This window comes from Myotis nattereri (genome assembly GCF_964212035.1).
Source record: "Myotis nattereri genome assembly, chromosome: 18".
Lineage (NCBI taxonomy): Eukaryota > Metazoa > Chordata > Mammalia > Chiroptera > Vespertilionidae > Myotis > Myotis nattereri.
Window position 1 is genome coordinate 36,727,683 of NC_138093.1, and position 22,344 is coordinate 36,750,026.

The window sequence follows — 22,344 nt, forward strand, 5'->3', positions numbered from 1 at the left end:
AATTCCTCCTGGGACTCCTACTCAGGGAGGGAAGCACAGAGAGGGGAGGGGGCCCCGCTCCCAGCTTCTCCTCGGTTGTAGGGGCCAGTGCCCCCTCTGAGCTCCCCGTAGCGCCTGCACGCTCATTCTGCTGGTCCCGCTGGTCCCGCTGGTCCTGGACCTGACTCCTCCCACGGGCCCTGGGGCCTCAGCACGTTTCCTGGGATCTTCATTATTCTGTCTGACAGCAACAGAATAGAAGCCCCAGGCCCAGCCGGTGTGGCTCAGTGGTTGAGCGTCAACCTATGAACCAGGAGGTCGGTTTGATTCCTGGTCAGGGCATATGCCCTGGTTGTGGGCTCAATCCCCAGTGTGGGGTGTGCAGGAGGCAGCCGGTCAATGATTCTCTCATCATTGTTTCTATCCCTCTTCCTTCCTCTCAGAAATCAATAAAAAAAGAAGAAGAAGCCCCAGAGCACAGCCCTGCTTGGGCGGTGGGTACACAGCAGCCAGGGCAGGCCTGTGTATCCATAGCCCCTGCACCAACCCGCCCCATAGCCTGCAGGCACCCAGGCCTTACCTCACCCTCTGCCGAAGGGATCTTTAATCTTAGGATTCTTGCTACACTGCACCGTAAGGGCAGTCTACTCTTTTTTTAAATCATTACGTATGTATATAATTTTCTTGCAGTCCCATTTCAGTTATTTAAACATTTATTGAGCATTACTGGTTTGCTAAATGCTGTTCTTACAGATGGGGAAACGGAGGCCCAGAGAAGGGATGTGACTTACCCAGAGCTACAGAGCTCATCAGTGACAGTGTCGGGACTAGACCGAGGTCTCCCGACTCCTTGCACTGCACCCAGCGGTGCCGAGTGGCGAGGACAGGCATGGTGGTCTCAGTGCCTCCCATCCCGCCCGTGTCTCTGCCCACTCACTTGCAATGGATTAATTACCGTGTGAGTGTGTGTGTGGACAGACAGCCCTGCCTCCCGCACAGACTCCAGCTTTCTCATGGAATTAAGCCCATCCTGCACCCCCACATTTGTTCCTCAGGTGACGCTAGGCTTCCAGGATCTCATCTGTGACTGATGCTGGCTCAGGTGGCCCTGTGACCTGCGGCAAAGACATCCTTTCTGAGTGGACCCGAACTGGTATGGACTCCCGAGACCCACATGTCTGCTTCCAGGAGGCACAGGGCCTCGGCCTCCCAGCCTGGACTGGAGCAGACTGTGGTGTTTCCCCAGACTTTTAATGAAGGACAGGAGAGGGGTGTGGCCAGTGTCAGAGGCATGCCTGCTGGGGCACACGCTTTTCTCTCAGGAGGCCAGCCTCAGGTCCCCGGGAGCTCTGCTTCTCCACTTGCCATTGCTCTCCCCTCACCATCTGGGGGGGGGGGGGGGGCTGCCCTTGGAGACTGGGATGAACCAGGAAGGGTGGATGTGGAATGGGAATGGCCCTGCGGGGTCTCCCGTCCCCGCTGGGCAGACCGCAAGCCACAGACACAGCCAGATATTGGATGTCTCACTTCTCTAACATTCTCTCCCACATGTAATCCCACAAGGATGTATCTGGTGTGTTCGCTGTAGCATCTTCGCTGCAAGCATTTTTGCCTGAAACATTTTCAATGCATAACTAACTGGCCAGAAGGCAATTTTGCTATGAGAGGGATAAAATAACTGTTTGACAGTTTGGGGTATTTTTGTATTTGTTTGTTTGTTTTCATTTTTCCATTTACCAATCACCTTCAGCAGAATTCATTCATTTAAGTCTAGTTGTCATTCTGGGTTCATTTCTCCATTCATAAAGTTCTTGCAGTACTCCCATTTTTAAACTGCATATAAATCTTAGCTAGTTTCCATTGTGGTCTATTCAGTGACGAGTAGACGGATGCTGGTCTTATAATAGTTAGCATTTCAGCTCTAGCTGGTTTGGCTCAGTGGATAGAGCGTTGGCCTGAAGACTGAAGAGTCTCCGGTTCAATTCCAGGCAAGGGCACATGCCTGAGTTGTGGGCTCAATCCCCAGTAGGGGGTGTGCAGGAGGCAGCTGATCAATGATTCTCTCTCATCATTGATGTTTCTCTCTCTGTCCTTCCCCTTTCCTCTCTGAAATCAATAAAAATATATTTTAAAAAATAGTTAGCATTTCTTCCAGATAACGATGATTTGCCCCCAAAATTGGTTTCTTACTTTGAAAGACAGCACCTTGGGAGCAGAAAGAGAGACCAAGGTCCCTCTTTGAAGGCGCAGAGTGGAACCCACATTTCCCACAGAACTAAGCCAAGTAGTTACGTACAACCACAAAATAAAATCAGTGACCTGTGCAGTACTGCCACGAGGCCGCACCCTTTTAAAATGTACTCAAATACCTTGTATTTTGCAATAAAGTCTTTTATTTTTTCCATCACCATGTATCCTCTCTGCCCTTTAGTCTCCTTCTTTTTAATGGCAGAATTGCCTTATAGCCAATCAGGTATGTGGCGAAAATGTTTGTGGCCAAAATGCTTGCAGCGAAGATGCTACTGGGAAAGTAAGAATGCCCAGGGGGTTCCCTCCTTGCCACTTCCTGCTGCAGCTCCCACCTCAGGGCCGCCACTGCCTCCTCCTATCTGAAATGCCTGCTTATCTTCCCCCAACACTCTCTAGCTGTCACTCCCAGTTTCCACGGATGGGGGAGTTCCTGGGCCCAGAGTTAAACTCATCAGCCTGGGTTTCGGGGTACCTCTCCCCACACAAGATTCCACTCTGTATATCTCAGTCTCCACCCCAAGATCCCCCAGCTTCTCCTCAGCTTGTGTGCTCCATCTCCAGGTCTTCGCTTAGAGCAGGAGCCCTCCAACTGTGGTCCGCATTCCAGCCATGTCAGCGTGACCTGGGAACTTGTTAGGCATGAAAATGTTTGGTCTCCGCCTCAGATCGATTGAGTCAGAAGCTCTGGGAGTGGGGCCACAGCCAGTTTCCACAGCCCTTCAGGTGACGCTGATGCACACTCAAGTATTACAGCTGATGGCTTAGCCAGGGGTGGGCAAACTTTTTGACTCGAGGGCCACAATGGGTTCTTAAACTGGACCGGAGGGCGGGAACAAAAGCATGGATGGAGTGTTTGTGTGAACTAATATAAATTCAAAGTAAACATCATTACATAAAAGGGTACGGTCTTTTTTTTTTCTTAGTTTTATTCATTTCAAACGGGCCGGATCCGGCCCACGGGCCGTAGTTTGCCCACGGCTGGCTTAGACATTCTCCGTGCCTTGCTCAACCCCGAGATTTCAGATTACCAAACCCTTCTACCCCTGCCCAGAGACTGCTCAGGCTCTCCGTTTGAAACAAATGCCATGGGAGTATTTCTGTTTTTCCCAGGCGCACTATATTCCGAGATAGGAAATGGGTCTCGGACTGTCCATCCCTATGTGCCCAGTTCAGTGTTCTAAGCCCAAAGGGCACCCTATGAATGGTATGAGTGACTCCTTCTCACTAATTCTGCTTTCCCAAGGGCCCCTGTGTCCCAGCTCTAGTGAACTCACCTCAATCTCTCCCTGGCCCTCTTCCTCCTCAGAACCCCTCTCTGCCCTCCACCATCACCAAGGTGTTTATGACATTTCACTCCTTTGCCAGGGCCCCAGCTCTGGTAGCTCCCTACTTTTTGCTTCCCTGTGCAACAGACAAAGTCATTCACACCTGCTGAGCCACTCCTATGGCCCCTCATCCTCCCATTCAGCCTGCCACAGGGGTAGGGGTGGAGCCTGGAGGGCAGCCTCCTCAGCTCTGCCCACCTCCATTTAGTTTTCTCTCCTCTGGGTCAGCTGGGCTACTGTATCCGGTGAGACAGGTGTGCCAGGCACAGGGAAGCAGGCTGAGGAGGTGAGTGCGGGCTAAGATCCAGCCCACGTTCTGTGCCCCAGGCCACTCACCCTGGTTTGGGGTGGTGTCAGTCTGGAGGAAAAGGGTGCCTGTTTAGAATTTGTACAAAGATGCTCAGTGGGTTAGCAGCAGCCCTGAGTGTACCACCTGTCTGTCGGTCCTCTTACCTATCCACTAGCTGTCTCCCTGTCTGCTTCCACCTTCCCATCCAATCCACATAAGTCTATCCTTCTGTCCATCCATCCACCCATGAGCAGATGTGAAGGTCAAACACGAGAGGCTGGTCAGTTCACGCTCCCTGCCCTCCATTCTCTTGATATCAGGATGCCTCCTTCCACATTGGATCCTGGACTCGAGATTCTGAGGGGCCTCTCCAGCCTTAGCACGTTCCCAGGCACCTCACTGGACTCCTCCACCTCCACTATCCAGCGCCCTAGGTACCTGTGTCTGATCCTGCCACAGGGGTCTGCAAAGCTGGTCACACCTTAGACTCACTCTCTGGCGGGGGCAGGCAGCCATTCTTCCCCTTGTCAGCCCCCGCCTCTCCCTCTACCTCCTCCCCTGCCCCCTCCTTTGCCCCCTCTTCCTCCACCCTCTCATCCAGCCGGCTGGGTATAGACCAGTAGAGATGGGCATCAAGGCGGGCCTCTGCCTCGGCCAGCTCCCGGGCACTGCATGAGGGTGTGGGCACCTCAAAAGTCTGGTGGAAGCTGGCATAGTCCACCTCGTAGAAGCCGTCCTCCAGGGTCAGCACTGATGTGAAGCGGTGGCCCCACAGCACCTCGTCCACCAGGTAGGAGCTCCGGGCTTGGCATGTCATTCCTGGGGGGAAGGGCATGGGTCAGAGGGCTCCCAGCCCCGGGCTTCTCTCTCCTGCCTCTCGCTCCATGACCTGATTCCCAACACCTTGCCTCATATCCCTCCCCGAGGGCCCCACCCCCTTTTGGTCCCGCCCACTTTTCTCCCTTTTCCCAACTCCTGAACTTGCTCAGTTCTCTCATCTCTCGTCCATTCGTACAGCCCCTCTTCATCTCCAACCCGCCCTCTCCCTGCCTCTCCACTGGGGATGCCAATCAGAGAAGCTTAACCTTAAAATTGACCTTGGGGATCATCTAGTCCAACGTCCCTCTCCATATAGGGCTTCTCACTGGAGCATTCCCAACTGTGGGCATCTGGCTTGCACTCAATTACCTCCCAGAATCGAGAGCTCACCACCTTGCAAGGTGCTCGCTCCTTTGCGCAATGGATGTAATAGTTGAGCTAAAATCTGCCTCCCTAGATTGCCACCCTTTGGTTTCATTCCTCCCGTATGACACCCCTTCAAGTATCTGAAAGAGGTTCCATCCCATCTTCTCTTCTTCAGGCTGAATATCCCTGTCACCACTGCTCATGTGACCTGGGTTTCCAAAATTTTACTTTCTTGACTGTAAACCAGAATGGCCAAGGAGGATCCATTAAGCACTCTCTGATAAGGAGTCCAGTTGAGGCCTGATCCTTGCATGAGAGAGGGCTTCGCACTGCTCTCTTCTGGCCATGATGCTCTAGAGCAGTGGTTCTCGACCTTCCTAATGCCGGGACCCTTTAATACAGTTCCTCATGTGTGGTGACCCCCAATTTCATCGTTACAAATTGAACATCATTAAAGCATAGTGATTAATCACAAAAACAATACGTGATTATATATGTGTTTTCCGATGGTCTTAGGCGACCCCTGTGAAAGGGTCGCAACCCACAGGTTGAGAACCACTGCGAGTCTAGCCAATAGGGCCCAAGATTACATAAACGCGTTGGAAGCTGGATCACACTGCTCTGACATGAAGCCTGTGGCCAACTCAAACCCCCACTTCTTTCTCACCAGAGCTCTTCCATGCTGTGCTTACATAAGTGATTTTTTTTAAAGTCTAAATGTAGACTTTTATATTTACTCCTTTTAAATGTCATCTTGTTGGATTTGGGCTCATTATTCTTGCTTTTCAAAAGCATTTTGGATCCTGACTCTCACACTCAAAATAATACCATCCTTTCTAGTTTTGCCGCTCCAGAAGTCAGACAAGGTCCATCCCTATCTTCTCCACCCCACCCTCCTGGCCCTGGGCCTGTGTCCGGTCCTCCCTCTTGGGTGGGCACACCCCTAGGGCAAGCGGTTCTCCTCCCCCGGGGCCTCTCCTTTCCACCTCAGCCCACCTGCACCTCCGAACAAGGGGGGCAGGGTGAACACCAGCTGACCAGACTGGCTCTCACCAGGGCAAGTCCCACCCAGACACCTCAGGGTCACTGCAGCCTTCCTTCCCTTGATGAAGGCGGGGATAGGAAGCTTCCAGTGAGGGAGAAGAAGAGGCCAAAGGGACCCTGGGGACAGGGGGCTGAGACGGAGAGAGGGAGGGGCTGGGTGCACAGGGAGAAGAGGGATGGGCAGGAACATCCTTGTAGGGGAGGGGCTGCCTCAGGTACTGGCAAAACAGAGCTGGAGGGATAGAGAGAAAAGGGGGTGGGGTGAGTGGGGAGGGAGAGAGCTAGGAGGCCCCGGGGGTGGTTAAGAAGAAAAGCGGAACACGAGGCAGAGGGTGTGGGTAGAGGATCAGCTTGAAGGGGCCAAGAAGAGGCTCGTGGGAGAAGCCAGCAGAGTGCAAAAGCTCTGACAACAGTGGCCGGAACCACGTGGGCCTTCGGCCATCCACCTGCAGTTCTCGAAGCCGCCTCCTGCTCGGAGACCTCAAGCCCTGAAGGGCCTCACTGCGGGCTCTGACCTTCTCCTGCCTTCCTCCAGGGCCTTCACTGTGCAGCCTGAGTTGGGGGCACTGACATCACAGGGCGCTGCCAGTCCTCCCGGAGCCACTAGAAATGCTAAGAGCACCTAGTTCCTTTGTCGGTGGAAGTTGAGACTCTTTGGATGGATGGGGAAACTGAGGCAGAAGTGAGACCAGGTGTCAACCTCTCGTTAAAGGCCAGCCTGGGCCAGCCTCTCAGGTCAGGGAACACCCTCACCACCAAATTCCAGGGGCCTGGGCCAGACTCTCAGACCCGCCCCCTTCCAACCTGTAGCTCTAAACACCCAGGCGAGACCGCCTGCCCGCTCCAGGCGTGGCCGCTGAATAGCCCGTGGCTGCAGACGACTTGCTTAACCTTCCGTTGGGCAATCTCCTCTGAAACACGAGCACAATAACAAGCTCCCCTGGAGAGGTGCTCGTTAAGATTGAATGAACTCGGAGGTGTCAGGTGCGTGGGAGCCGCCGGACAGAGAAGCACTGATCACAGCCCTCTCCCTGAGCCCACGGGCAGACCCCTCGGCCAGGGCCGCTTCGGGGATCCCCCGGCTTCTCGTTGGGGTCACTCTGCTTACATGCCCTGGCCAACCGAGGTCCCCCTGTCTCTCCGTATTCTCACCCCCCACCAGCCTCTCGGACTAACCCCCCCCCCCGCCCCGCCCCGCCCCGCCCGCGCCCGCCTCCTGCCCGCGCACCCGTGGCCTCCACCATGCCCTCCAGGATCACCACGATCTCGAAGTCGTCCCTCTCGAGCGCGCGGCGCGACGCCTCCCAGAAGGGGCTGGCGGCGTCGATCTCGTGGCTGATGACGAGCGGCGAGACCAGGAAGAGGCGGTCGTCGCCCGTGTCGAAGCCCACGCTCAGGTCGGTCTGGTGCAGCGGGATGAACTCGCCCTCCTGCGTCTGGCGCGAGCGGATGAGCTTGGCGCGGATGGAGGCCTCCACGATGTGCGAGGAGCGCAGGTCGCCCACGCGGAACATGAGGCAGAGGCGGCCGTCGCGCAGGGACACCACGGCGTGCGACGAGAACACGAGCGTGGCGGCGCGCTTGTTGGGCTGCGAGATCTTGACGAACATGCAGCCCACCATGAAGGCGTTCACCATGGAGCCCAGGATGGCCTGCAGCAGCAGCAGCACGATGCCCTCGGGGCACTGGTCGGTGATGACGCGGTGCCCGTAGCCGATGGTGGTCTCCGTCTCGATGGAGAAGAGGAAGGCGGCCACGAAGCCGTTGAGGTTGTTGACGCAGGGCGTCCAGGCCGCGTCCTCCAGGTGCTCCAGGTCGCCGCGGCCGTAGGCGATGAGCCACCAGATGGCGCCGAAGAAGAGCCAGGTGAGCGCGTAGGCCAGCACGAAGAAGAGCAGGCTGAGGCGCCACTGCAGGTCCACCAGCGTGGTGAACAGGTCGGTCAGGTAGCGGTATGTCTCGCCCGCGTGGCCCTGCTGCACGTTGCACCGCCCGTCCTTCTCCACGTAGCGCTGGCGGCCGCGCCGTCGGGGCGGCTCCTCGGGGCCCGGCGAGAAGGCGGCGTTCTCCTGCGCCATGGCCCCCGCAGCGTCCGGGTCGGGTCGGGGTCAGCGCCCCCACGCGCGCCGCCGGGGTCCGCACCGCCGCGGTCCGCCGCCTCTCGGTAGCGTCGCGGCTCCTGCAGGCGCTTAAAGATGGACCGAGTTAACCGGGCCACGGAGAGGCAGCGACAGCCGGGGCTGGGTGCCCGGAGGGAAGCCCTCCTGCCTGTATTTTCCTCCCCTCGCCTCCCCTCCTCTTGCCTCCACTCCCCTCCATTCCCCTCCCCTCCCCTTATTTCCCTCCCTCCCTCCCTTCTTCCCTCCCTCCTTTCCTTCCTTCCTTCCTTCCTTCCTTCCTTCCTTCCTTCCTTCCTTCCTTCCTTCCTTCCCTCCCTCCTTCCAAAATATATCAAAATATATTTTTATTGATTTCAGAGATGAAGGGAGAGAGAGAGAGAGAGAGAGAGAGAGAGAAACATCAATGGTGAGAGAGTTATTGATCAGCTGCCTCCTGCACACCTCTTACTGGAGATGGAGCCTGTGACCCAGGCATGTGCCCTGATGGAGGGTGGGGGGAGGGACGGACCATGACCTTCTGGTTGGAACCATGACCTTCTGATTCATAGGTTGACACTCAACCACTGAGCCACGCTGGCCTGGCCCTTCCTGCTTTTTGGCCTCAGTCTCCACATCAGTAGAATGGGACAATACATACAACCCTCGCTGCTCCCCCAGCTCACAGCATCATGAGGATCAAATGGGACGGCACTACCCAAGTGTGATGATTATTTCCAGGGCGAGGCGGTGCCGAGATCGTGGCCCTCCACCTCTGACCAGGGTGTGCAGCCCTCCAGGGCCTCCCAGGGCGAAAGGCCCAGGCAGGGGAGCGGACTCCTGGTATCATTAGCCCGTGGCCTCCTTGGCTCCTTGGGCAGTTAATCTTCCTCTCCAGCAGCAATTTTCAACCTTTTCCATCCCGTGGCACACAGAAGCTAATTACCAAAATGCTGCGGCACACCGGAACTTTTTCTGACAGAAAAATAGGTATAGTTTTGACTCACTCACACCGGACGGCTATTGTTGGGTTGGCTGTGGTAATTTTTTAATTGGACAATCTAAGGGAAAAGAGGTCAGTGCTCCTGAGTACATAGTTGAATGTTGCATCTTAAGACTGCGGCGTGCCCTGGCATCTGGGTTGGAAACCGCTGCTCTGCTGCACCCGCTCCCTAGCTGCTGTCAGGCCAGTGCCCTAATCTCTGTCCCCACAATTCACCCTGACGGTCTAACCATACCCAGGTCTTCTGAAGTTCACCTCAAGACGGACACAGGAAGCCCTGCCAGTCCTGCCTCCCTGGACCTCACTCACGCGCTCCACCCCCACCCACATCTTATCCTCAACAAGCGTACAAAGGAGAGTAGGGGACAGTCTCCAGGGCGAGGGTTGAAACCCCCACACCAGGAAATCCCCGCTGGAAACCTCCCTGAGCACGAACCATGCCCGTTGCTACTGCAGAATAACCCTGTTTTCCCGGGTTCTTTCCACAGCGGGGACAGCCTGGAATGGGCCGAGGACCCAAGGACATGCCGTCCGCACAGATGCTGGGCAGAGGGAGCGCCAAGCTCACCCGGAGTTCAGCTTGCATCCCTGTGCTCTCCTGTTCTCCGTGAGATGTAACAAAGCAGGGCCGGTGAACACGGAGCACCCACATTTATGCCCCCTCCCCTCCAGTTCCTCCCACAACACCCTACCTCCCACTGACTGTCCTCACAGACACCCCCCCCCCCCATGCTCCAAAGCTCACATTCCACCTGACTTTGCCTCAAATTCTTGCTCTGGAAGGAGCTCTCGGAGCTGTAATCTGCCGAGAGAGCAGTCCGGGGCCTCCCCAGGCCCCCAGGGCCCGTAGGAGGTGTGAACCACACAAGGAAAGGCTTGGAATGCGGACTGGAGACTTCTCCATCGGCCTTTCTTCCTGGGATCATCCTTTGCCCCCACTTCACGGAAACCGGAGCTGCCGGGGTGGGTTTGGAGGGAGGAGTGTGGCATGAAGATCACAGGTGCCTGCATGCTCGCCCAGGCCCTGGGGAGAAGCAGCCTGGATATGTAACCCCAAACCCAGCGCTCCAGAGTTTAAGGTCTGGGGTGAGGAACTCTGCAGCTAGACCTTTGGAGGCTGTGAGTGTGTGTGTGTGTGTGTGAGTGTGTGTGTGTGTGAGTGTGAGTGTGTGTGTGAGTGTGTGTGTGTGTGTGTGTGTGTGAGTGTGTGTGTGTGTGTGTGTGAGTGTGTGAGTGTGTGTGTGTGTGAGTTGGCACAAGAGGAGCAACCAACACAAGGTGTCTTAGAGCTTAGGGAACCCCCAATTTTATTTTCCAGGAGGAGTCAGGGGACACAGGGTCTAGGAGCCCCAATGCAATGGCAGATTAGGGTCTTCCCCTCCCCCAACAATGGGCTTCCCTTCCCATCCCTCAGCCCAGGATGCCCCAGGAAGTGGTCTCTAAGCCCTGGCGGCTCACAGACCCCAGCGCATACAGACAAGTACGGGGGCCCCACTCATTCCAGCTTCAGGGGGCCGGCCAGGTGTTCTCTCAGGTAATCTGACCCCCAGCTGGCCTGCTGGGACCAACCTCTCAGCCCAGGGGCGGGGAAGGAGCCCCAGAGTGATCCCCCAGAACTCTCACTCCCTTTGCCCAGGGATCTAGGTGAGCCTTCCTTTGATGGGGTCCCCTTGCTGCCTTCCCGAGTGGGCTGCATTCTCAGTGGGGAAGGACAGGTGTGGAATTATTCCCTCTATCCCAGGTGCTCTGGTTTAGACCTGGTTTCTATACCTTCCCTCCAGAGTCTTGCTCCTCCAGCCTACTGCTTTTTAGTTTTCGTGCATACCCTGACCCCTTTCCACATCTTCCTGGATCTTGCTTTCTTCCCCTAGGAAGTGCTCGCCAGCAAGGAGGCTTATATTTTGGAAGGAGATCTGGTGAAAAACTCCCTCAGGAATCAGCTCTCCCCAAACCCCCACTTGCCATGGAAATAGGGGCCCACCCCCCCCTCCCCTCCCTGCAACTCAACTCACAGTCCGTGGAGAGGAGAGCAGCGGGCAGCAAAGACCCCTGGAGGGGAGCGTCCATGCCCCTGAGACGGCCCCACACCCGTCCCCTTGGAGGGTGAGAGCCACCGAGGACACGCTGTTTCTCCTAAATGTAGCGGCAGCTCTGACTAGGACTTGCTATCTGTGTCATACCCACTTCCCAGGCTCCCCTGCTCCTCTCCTGTTTCCACAGCAACCAGTCTGGCGACAGCTCTAGAGCATCCCCCTTCCCTCCCCAGTCCTGGGTACCACTAGAGGCTGAGCCACATGCCATGGTTATTTTTAGCCAAAGTCCCTCCTCTTGGACAGCTCAGAGCTTTGCCTTCTCACCCCCTCAGGAAAGAAAAAGAAAGAAAAAGGAAAAAGCTGCACGCTTGCTCTTTCCTGGGAAGATCCTTGCTCTGGGAAAACGCAGGCCCTGACCGTTTGGGAATACGGTGTTTGATTTCCTGGGGACTCAAAGGGCCGTGTGGGAGCCGGCAGCTCATCACTTCCAAGGGGCCTCCTGCTGCTCTCAGGTCAGGCCGAGCATCACAGTCTATTTCTGGAGAGGCCCCCGTGGTCCAGAAAGAGAGAGCGAGAGGGAAAGAGCTCCCCCAAGGAAGGGGAGCTGGGCCAGGGGCTCTAACCCGTGTTACTAAGTTGTGATGTGGCCCATAGGAGTCCCCTCCCTCCCAGAGCCACAGCTGTTCCATCTCTCACAGGGTGTGGGCCTTTCCCCTGCTTCACAGGCGTGCAGACCGAATGAGGCAATAGATACACAGGCCTTTGAAGTTAATTCTGTTAGAAAGTCTAGAAACAATTCAGATGTCCAACCGCGAGAAACGGCTAGGTTAGGGCTTACTAACTACTCATTCAGCAAACGTTTATGGAGTCCAAGTGCCAAGAACTGTGCTAGGTGGGGTTGGTTACAGAAATTAACGTCTCTACCCAGGACAGCTCCTGGTCCAAGGGGGAGATAGACGCGTCCACGCATAGTACTAACACTACTGCTAATCACTTGTTGAGCATCAGCTATGAAGTAGATACATACCTCATTTAAGAACCCTGGGAGATACCCAATGAGGTAAGTATTATTTGCTTCATTTTTAAATGAAAAACTAAAAAGTAAAACTGAGAAAAGGTGAGTGATTTACCACATGTCACAGAGTTTGGATAACGGCAGAGATGACAGTCAAACACACACCTGTGCCACCCCCTCCCATGCTATTCTCACAAAGTTACACTGCCTCAGTAATATTGGTGGCATATCAATATAATTGGTTACTATTTTATATATGTAAATGTGCCTACAGGCACACTCTTACATAGAAAATTCTTATAAGTTGATCATAACTGTATAGAAATAGCTGTAGGAATACTGATTAAAACAAGGAAAGATTTTGGAGAAATTGAAATACCTCAATGTTCATTTTCTCCAGGGAAATAATTAAAAGCAGAGAGTGGTATACAAACACTGGGTGTTGTTATTATTGATATTATTATTAATCTGCTCTCCAGATTCCTTTTTTTAAAAAATACTTTTTTAAATTGATTTCAGAGAGGAAGGGACAGGGAGAGAGAGACAGAAACATCAATGATGAGAGAGAATCATTGATTGGCTGCCTCCTGCATGCCCCGCACAGGGGATCAAGCCCATAACCTGGGCATGTGCCCTGACCAGGAATCAAACCGTGACCTCCTGGTTCATAGGTTAACGTTCAATCACTGAGCCACGCCAGCCGGGCTATTCTCCAGATTTCAACAAGAAGAGCAGGAAGAGATAGAAATGGACACCAGAGGATAAAAGTTCCTGGAATTAACTGGCAAGATGGGAAAGATGGTACTAAATAATATACTCTCTGGAGGCAGTGACTGGGTTCAATCCCAAAGCTGTCCACTACCAACTGGGTGACTTTGAGCAAGTTGCTTCACCTCTCTAAACAGTTTCTTCACCTACGATATGAAAACAACAATGTTATCCATCCCTTGGGGTTGTCATGAGGATTATGTGAGGCAATGCCTGGCACATTGTAAATACTCAGTAAATTCTTGCTCCCTCTTCCTCCTCCTCCTGGTCATGATCCTCACCATCCCAGGCATCTCCTAGAGCTCCACCCATCCTGTGCCGCCTTCCTCTCTTCTGGTGCAACCCAGTGAGACCTGCAGGGGGCACTCCTGGTACATGGCCCTTCTCTCCCCAGCCCTCTGCTGGTGTTTCTTGTTCCAAGTGGAAATATCGAGTTTTCGGCTGAGATTGGCATCAGGAGGGCTGTTAAAGCCCCAGTCAACATCCCCGTCTCCTGGGCCGGGCCCTGTCACCTGAGCCTTGGGACTGCTAGCCTGCTTCTCTCTGTCCTGCCAAGCGGCCGCTCATGTTGGTTCCACTGTGCCAGGAGCTGGGAGAGAAGAAACCAAACTCCTGGGCAAGAACGCATTTGCATAGAACTGGCCCCATTTCCTGGAGGGGGACATCACAGGGCTGGCAGGACCTTCCAGAAGGAGGACCAGCTAGTCCCTGCCTCAGTCCGGGCTGCCCTGGGTCTGGCCTCGTGGACAAGGAAGGGGCTACTACCCCCTCCCTGATTTACTGATCCTGTAGGTCCTGGGCGTTACCTGCTCTCTAACCTCAATTCCTGTTCACCACTGAGCTTGACCACAGTGAGAGGAAAATAGCTTTCTCAGGTACCCCAGGATTCAGAAAAATGGGTGAGATCTCAGCTTTCAGATATTGTGAGATAAAGAAAGCAATTTCACAAGGAACCAATGAAATATGTCAGTACAGTTGTGATGATGGGAAGCTGGGGTTGGAACTGGAGAATATTGAGGGAGGCGCACAGCTGGGGCCACATTGCTGGTGTGTGAAGAACCTTGGAACAGACCTCTCTCAGCAGATGCGTTCCTCATGTATAGCATGGAGCTTGGAGAGCAGGTGGTACTTTTGGGTAATAATAATAATAATAATAATAGTAATAATGGGAATCCCTCCAGTAGACACAGCTCTGAACCACAGTGCAAGAAGTGCCAAGCAAAATGCAGCTCAGTTCTCAACTTGCCCCCTCAGTGGGTGCCTTTGTGCAGCCCACAAACTGTACAGCTGGGTGGGCAGCCCTGGGGTCAACACATCTGGGAAGTTTCCTTGAGTGAGAGCATGAGACTTCTTGGGTAAAAGCTCAAAGGTGGGGGAGGAAGCATGATGGGGAACAGGAGATGGTTGAGGATATGAGATTAATGGAGCAGGGAGGCTGACATGGTAGATTACAACAATTCCTTTTTTAAAATATACTTTTATTGATTTCAGAGAGGAAGGGAGGGGGTGAGAGAAACATCAATGATGAGAGAGAATCACTGATTGGCTGCCTCCTGCACGCCCCACACTGGGGATCGAGCCCACAACCAGGGCATGTGCCCTGACCGGGAATCAAACCGTGGCCTCCTGGTTCATAGGTCAACGCTTAGTCACTGAGCCATGCCAGCCGGGCTGGAACAATGCCTGTAAATTCAAAGGAGATGGGACCGTAGAAAACTCTGAGCAGAGCGAGGGTGTGGTTGAAGCACTGAATGTGGCTGGAGAGTAGAGTGAAATGGAAGAAGCCAGGACAACCCAGGACAGAGGGTGCCCGGTGGGGCTCCTGAGGCCGAGGGGTTTGCTGGCCTTTGGGCTGTTTTCAGCAGAGCTAGAGGGTGAGAAGACTTCTCGTACACGGGTCTATCTTGCTTTATAGAATTTGGTGGAGGTGGATCAAAGTTTAAAAGTCATGGCATTGGTGCCTGGCCAGAGTGGCTCAGGTGGTTGAGCATTGTCCTGTGCACCAAAAGGTTGCTGGTTCAATTCCCGGTCAGGGCACATATCTGAGATGGGGGGTGGGGGTGGGGGTGTGTGGGTTGCAGCATGTATAGTAGGCAACCAATTGATGTTTCTCTCTCACATCAATGTTTCTCTCACTCTCTTTTTCTCCCTTCCTCTCTCTAAGCATGTCCTCAGGTGAGTACTAAAAAAAAAAAAAAAGTCACCCGAGCAGCATGGCTTAGTGGTTGAGCATCGACCTATTAACCAGGAGGTGACGGTTTGATGTTTGATTCCAGGACAGGGCACATGTCCAGGATGTGGGCTCGATACCCAGTATGGGGCGTGCAGGAGGCAGCTGATCAATAATTCTCTCTCATCATTGATGTTTCTATCTCTCTCTCCCTCTCCCTTCCTCTCTGAAACCAATAAAATATATATTTTTTAAAAAGTCATGGCATTGGAGGTGGCCCCGAATTAGTCCTCACTTTACAGGTAAGGGGTGGACCCCAAGCACTTTATAGGTGAGGGATGGGCTGTAAGAGAACAGACAGGACTCAGACTCAGGCCTTCCAGGTCCTGGCCCTTTGTTTCTTTATTTCCTGTTGCCTCCCTTCTACCTTGGTGCATTGTGTGTTAATGAAATTTTCTCTATTGGACTCAATTGAAAAGGTACTAGAGGAACCACTTAGCTGAAGAAATTCTGGGAAGAATCCTTTAATAATGTGATTAAGTATGCCCTAATTTATATCTTACAAATGTGTGTATAGATCGAATTTACTGAAAGGAGGTGGTATACCGAAATAATGATGGTTAGTGACTGTGGGCATGTGGCTCAGCCACACTGGGATTTCTCCTCTGTGGGCTGAATCGCCCAACTCCAAGGTGCCCACTATTTATGGGAATTGTTCAGCCTTGTGGGTCACCTGGGATTCTGGAGTGAGCATTGTCAGTGTCTCTACTCCAAGCATGTCAAACTCAAAGGCTAACACAGGCCAAATGAATGAGGCATGTAGCCTGCGGGCTGCGAGTTTGACATGCTTGCTCTGCTCTTTCCAGTCAACTCCCCATTTACAATGTGCCAGTTTGCCTATTCTGAGCCTCTTCATACCTCCTGACCCAAAGCCCCCACCCTGCCTTCTGTCCACACCTGCTCTTCCCAGCAGAAGGCCCTCATACTGCTGCCCACCCGTGGATCCTCCTTCCAGAACAGATTGCTCACTCCTGGGCTCTGAGGGAACCCTGTCTCATTACAGAGAAGGTGCAAGAAGAGATGAGGCTAACATTGGAAGGAGTGAGTCTGATAGGAGCAATCAAGAATAAGAAAGACACAACTTGCTAAACTGGGAGAAGAGAAGGGAGGTTCTCAAAGAAAGACGGTTCCCCTAACTGCCATTCTATATGGAGGACACTGGACATCACAACCCTGGCAAGTTTTTTCTACCAACATGTACTCACGCGTACAATGAAGTTTATGTTTAAACCATGCAGATTCACTCTAGTATTTACTGAGACAAACACACGTGGATTCAAGTTCCAAATCTAACACTTTCTAGCTATGTTACCGTAGACAAGCCACTTACCTCTCTGAACTTGTTTTCCCATCTCAAGTAATATATTTAAATGCACAGTAAACATTCACAAATACTAATTTCCTAAAGCCTTTATCATTGATTCCCTATTGAGATCCTGGTGACTATACTAGGACTTCTCTTTTGTAGAAAGACCTAAAAATTAAGAACTGACGTTTGATATGCACAAAGGAATCTACATGGCAGATATATGTATATTTGTCATAAAACATAATATAAGAACAAAAACTCAAATCACTCTTTTTGAAAAGATATCTTTTTATTGATTTCAGAGAGGAAGGGAGAGGGAGAGAGAGTCATTGATCAGCTGCCTCCTGCACGCCCCACACTGGGGATTGAGCTGCAACCCTGGCAACGTGCCCTGACTGGGAATCAAATCGTGACCTCCTGGTTCACAGGTCGACACTTAGCCACTGGGCCATGCTGGCCAGGCTTACATCACTCTTTTTGCATTAGAGAAATTCAGTGCCATTCAAGCTATCTGTGTACTTTTTTCACAATCTTACACCCCTGCTGTTCTAGAATATCAAAACTCTTTCTAATTGCCCAGTCCCATCCCCACCCTGAGTTTTAATAAATGACATTTCTGCTCTACAGAAAAAGTAAAAACCATTTGAAATGAAATTCTCCAGAGAATTCTCCTTCACTACAAGCCATCTCTTTCAGCTCTTTCAGCTCCATATTCTCTCTCCTCTCAGAGGAGAACCCTAAGTCTTGAGCTGAGGAGTTTGAACCGTGACCAGTAAGCAAGGGACATTTAGGGTTTTGATACAGAGGTATAGGGATTCACATAGCGAATACAGGTTGCCTCTTCCTTTGAGACTGGAGAGAAGGGTGAAGGGTGGGTTAGGGTCCTGGGCTGCTCGTGACCTTCCAGATCCTGGTAGTAATCTTGGTGAGAAGTGATGGTGTCCTGGACCACAGTCATGAGGATGAGATAGAGAGAAGGGGGCAGGATTTAGGTGATTTAGAAAGCAGAAGCATTGATTAGATAAGGGAGATGAGGTGAGGAAGAATGAAGGATCTAGGATTGCTGCCGTGTTTCCCCTTGATTCAAACCATCTTGCGCACCTCCTGATGGATCCTTCTATACTTCTGCCATGGCTGTGTCTCTCACTCCCGCCCCCAAGAACCTGCCATTGCTCTCCACCGCCTTCAGGAGCTCAGAGCTGACCACGAACTGTCACCACTCTGTATTTACTCCAGGCCTTCGCCCAACACACTCTGCCTAGGCGCCTGACCTGTAGCCCATACCCTCCTCCCTCCCTGAGGCGCTACTTGAAATGTACATTTACCCATCATATGGCTTTTAGAGGCTGAACTGAGATGAAATTTGAAGTTTCTTTGTTGTTGTTGTTTTTTCCAAGATGTGTATCAACTCAATATGGTATACTGGTTACTGATTAAATATCTATAATGAACGAATATGGGGAGATGATTATTTTTTTTCCTTAATAAATGCCGAGGGTGGGACATTGAAATAAAAACCTCTCAAAACATGAATTCAGCCCTAACCAGTTTAGCTCAGTGGATAGAGTGTTGGCCTGCAGTCTTAAGGGTCCCAGGTTTGATTCCAGCCAAGGGCATATACCTTGGTTGTGGGCACATCCCCAGTAGGAGATGTGCAGGAGGCAGCTGACCAATGTTTCTCTCTCATCGATGTTTCTAACTCTCTATCTCTCTCCCTTTCTCTCTGTAAAAAATCAATAAAATATATTTAAAAAGAAAAGAAAACAAAACATGAACTCAGGGGGGCAAGGTGAAAAAAATAACAAAACTCATAGACACAGACAACAAACAACACAGTGATGACCAGAGGGAAAGGGGGGTGGGGGCAGGTATAAGTGGGTAAAGGAGGGTTAAGTGGTGATGGAAGGAGACTTGACTTTGGGTGGTGAACATATAATACAATTATTATACAGACGACGTAGTATAGAATTGTACACTCGAAACCTACATAACCAATTTTATTAACCAATGTCACCTCAATAAACTCAATAAAAACAAACAAAAAAACCCACCCAGGAAAAAACCATGAATCCAGATGATGAAAGAAGCTGGCGATGAAAAGGTTGAGAACCACAACCCCGTCTAGTCCAGTCGACCGGTTGCTGCATGATCCCAAGCAGACTTGCATTTTCCTGTGCCTCCAGGTGAATGCTGTTCCCTCTGCCTTAAGTGCCATCACCGCCCAGTACCGGCGTCTCCCGCGTTCCTTAGATGTCACCTGGTCCTCCTCTGTCTGCTGGGACCCCCTAAGTAGAGTGACCTTTCCCTGTCTGCCGCCTCCAGCGCCCCATCTCTCCTTCCTGACCCAGCTGACCCAGCGGCTGCAGGTGGGGATGGTGCTCTGCGCATCCATCCGGCATCAGGACCACACCCAGTGCTGGGAGACGGCGAAGGGCAAGGAAACTGCTGAAAGGTATACCCCGGAGTCCCCGTCGCAGCCCCTGTCCGCCCCTGGGGCAGCCCTGAATTCATTCCCACCTCCGTAACTCGGCCCGGGCCCGCCCCGCCGGCTCCCGCGCCGTTCCCCACTCGGACACGGCCGCCTCCTTCCTTCCCTCTCCCTGTCATCTTGCCAGCGCCGCTTCTATCACTTCGCGGATCGCCTCCGTCTCCCCTTCCCCCCGAGCCTGTCTGGTTTTCTGTCTTTGGGTGTTGCGCTCTGCTCCGGCGTCTGGGCTCGGCTCCCTCGCTCCCTCCGCCCCGCCCCTTCCCGCGCTCCTCCAATCCGGGCAGCGCGGGCCTGGCGCTCCACGCTCCCATTGGCTGGTCTGGAGCCCCCTCCCGCCCGGCCCACCCGGTCCCACTCCGGGCCCTCCATTCACACAAAGTTTGGCTCCCGAGCTGCGGAGGGAGGGGGCGGCCCGGACCGGCCCAGCTCTGCCCCCAGCGGCCCGACCCCGGCCCCGGCCCCCAGACCAGCCTTATCTGATCCCAGCTCCGGTTTAAGAGTCCGGCCCTGCCGTCGCACAGCTCCGTCCTCACTCCCGCCCGCCCGCCCCGTCTGTCCGTCAGTCCTGCTGCGCATCCGAAGGGCCACTCAGCGCGGACCCAAGGTAAGCCCCTGGCCCTGATGAGGGAGGGCCGCCGCTCCGGCCGGGATGCTGTCCACCTCCCTTCCATAGACGTCGGGGTGGGGGGCAAGACTTGGCCCCCACCCTGGCTGGTCTCCGTGGTATGGCCCTGTTCCTCAGCCCCCCTTTTAGGCGGCCCCACAGGGACCCCCTGGAAAGGGCTCCTAGAAGATAAGCCAACGTGGTCACCTCAGCCCTTCAGGCTAAGGAAGGGGCTTTCCTGGTGCCCCTTCCCACTGGGCAGACCTGCAGTTACATCACAGCTCCTCCAACAAATAGAACCATGCACCTCCACCCTGGCCCTCCAGACAGCGCCCCCTCTTCCCAGGATCCTCAGGTTACTCCCACTCCCTGCCCAGCCCTGTCCCTGCCCCCTACCCACATAGCGACACCCACTTAGCACCATGGGAAGAAGAACACACACAGCTTAGGTTGGGGATCCTCAGTAACCTGGTGTGCCTGGGACCCTCCATTCGGACTTGCCATCCATTTCAGACACAACCTCCTGGTGACGGCTCCTCTCCCCCAGCGCTTCCCACTGAGACCCCAGGAGGAGAGCCGCAAGGCCGCTCCCGCTGGAGGTAGAAGGGCAGGCTGGGCTCTAACCTTCACCTTCACGGGGAGATGCCTTTCCCATCCCACCCCTTCTCCGTCAGGCACTCACCAAGGGCACCTGTGTTAGGAAAGAAATGAGGGAACTCCCTGATTTGGGGAGGAGAGCTAAGGCCTGGGATGGCTACAAGGACAAAACTGGACAGAAGTGGAAGCAGGGCGCCCTGATGGAGAGATTTCATTCTTGTTAATGAAGCACCCCAGGCGGAGGGAGGGAGATGGGGAACTGGGCTTGCTGCAGAAGCCAGTACAAATCTGGACCCAAAGAAGGCCAAGGCTTAGAGCCTGATTATGCTGCTCACCAATACAAATTGTGGCTAAAGCTTTTTGGCTTGTCTGCCTTAGCTGTGGGGTTTGAATCCGCACCTCCCTCCTGCCCCTCCCGCTCCCCCCCACCCCCCGCGACTGCCTTTAGGCAGTTCTGGATGAGGGAGATGATGGTGGGAGATTTGGGGCCCTCTGTGAGGATGGCTGCTTGCTTAGGGGTGCTGAGGAGGGCCTGGAGTGGGTGTCTAGGCCAGCCTGCGGAGGGGCCAGCAGCCACTGCCGGCTTTCATTTAGTTTCATCCCCAAACCCTTTTCTAATCTCTAAGGTTTTCTGAACATGTTCCTGGCATGATGGAGGGCACCATCCTGTGCTGAGGGGTAGGGCTTTTTCCTTCCTAAGGGCATAGGCTGGGTATGGGGGACCAAGTGCAGAAGGAAGCAGGTGTCCTGGCTCATAGCTGGTTTTTCATGGAGGAGGAAATGAGGAAGGAGAGGGAGGGAGGGCACCACCCCAGGGAGAAGAGCCAGGGCTGGTCTTCCGAGGCAGTAGGCATGGCCTAGGCAGTGCCAACCCCCCCTGCCCCCTCAGTCCTTTGGTGGTGGTGGCGAGGGAGGGAGAGAGGGGGTGTTGGGGGGGTGATCTGGGCCAGTCCAGCCTCCCAAAGCCCTTGCCAACCTGGGTCCTGAAAGGAGCTGCTGTTTTCTGAGCCATCCCCCAGCCCCCACCCGGAGCCCGAGCAGCCAACTTGTCTCAGTGGATATCAAATGGCAATGACTTTACCGAGTGGCGGGGGGAGGCTGGATTATGGTTCCATTTCTCCTGTGGTTCTAATGCCGAATCCCACTGCGGACCCCTACCCTGCGGAAAAGCTTCGTCTCCCAGCAGCACCCCCACATCCAGTCTATTGACACGCGTGTTTGTGTGGGAGGGTTCGTTGTCTGCCCTCTGGCATCCCCCAGCTCCTTCCTCCCTGTGCCCTGTTGAATGGCCCCCGTGCCCCTCTGTGCGTGAGCGCACTTATAGCGCTAGCTCAGTTGGATTGGGCTACAAGGGAAGAGTCTGGCAGAAGACCCAGAGTCCTTTTCCCCTTGCTGTCCCCCAGGACCAGAGAGGCTGGGACAGGAGGGTCTGAGTGGGCTCAGATGTCCCCTGGGGTCATCCAGGGGGTGGTGGTGGGGTAAGGGGTTTAGGGCTCTGCGTTGTGCAGGAACACGCGCTTCCTCCAAAGAAAAAGGCCTTCTGGGTCTCCTAGCGAAATGTGCACAAGATGGAAGATAGGCTGGGCCCCAGGCATTGGTGGGAGGAAAAGAGACATCGGGCAATGGAGCACCTCAACTTTCCTGCCAAGAGTTATTTAGGACGGAAGAAAAAACCTCCACTCTCCCTCCCCTCCCTGGCCTAGATTCTCCTCTTGCCTGACTGGTCAGTGTTACTGTCCAGCCGGAGGCCAAGCTGTCCAGGACAGTGGTGAGGCCCTGGAAGGGGTAGAGAGAAGGGCTCATACGAGGCACACTGTGGAGATGAGACAACAGAAAGACTGGAGAGAAGGAAAAGATTGGGATCCAAGTGTTTTAGCACCCAGCGAAGGGTGGTGGCTGGGGCAGGTCCCGGGAAGCAGAGCTTTTGGCGTTTACACGTCACCTCGTTCTACCACAGGCTGAGTTCAATGCTCATCTTCCTTCATCCAAGTTTAATATGTGTGTTGCCACCATTCTTCATGGAGACAGTGCATCTAGGTGGCCCCTCTTCATCCCCTCCCCCATCAGAACCTTGAAAGGGCAAAGAGAAGGGGATTGTGGGAAAAACTCTCCCGTGGGTGTCTGCTAGC

The 22,344-nt window shown here is 53.8% G+C and overlaps 2 protein-coding genes across 3 annotated transcripts in view; one reads left to right on the top strand and one right to left on the bottom strand.

Annotated features, from left to right (window-relative positions):
• Nucleotides 1-674: 674 nt before the first annotated feature.
• Nucleotides 675-11,344, bottom strand: KCNJ9 (potassium inwardly rectifying channel subfamily J member 9). 2 transcript variants are annotated; one of them, XM_081112692.1, is made up of 3 exons: nt 11,184-11,344; nt 7,301-8,260; nt 675-4,662 (listed from the first exon to the last, which is right to left on the bottom strand). In XM_081112692.1, the coding sequence occupies exons 2-3, from the start codon at nt 8,148-8,150 to the stop codon at nt 4,319-4,321; spliced, it is 1,194 nt and encodes a 397-aa protein (XP_080968818.1). In that variant the 5' UTR covers nt 8,151-8,260; nt 11,184-11,344; the 3' UTR covers nt 675-4,318. The 2 variants fall into 2 exon arrangements, with proteins under 2 accessions (XP_080968818.1, XP_080968817.1); XM_081112691.1 differs by lacking the exon at nt 11,184-11,344 and having other exon boundaries at nt 7,301-8,368.
• Nucleotides 11,345-17,556: 6,212 nt separating this feature from the next.
• Nucleotides 17,557-22,344, top strand: part of SLAMF9 (SLAM family member 9) — a gene marked incomplete at its 5' end in the record, with an annotated part of 87,412 nt that continues 82,624 nt past the window's right edge. The window contains 3 exons of the mRNA XM_081113302.1: nt 17,557-17,561; nt 18,736-18,892; nt 19,501-19,618. Of these exons, the coding sequence (XP_080969428.1) occupies nt 17,557-17,561; nt 18,736-18,892; nt 19,501-19,618 (280 nt within the window). The remainder of the gene's footprint in view (nt 17,562-18,735; nt 18,893-19,500; nt 19,619-22,344) is intronic.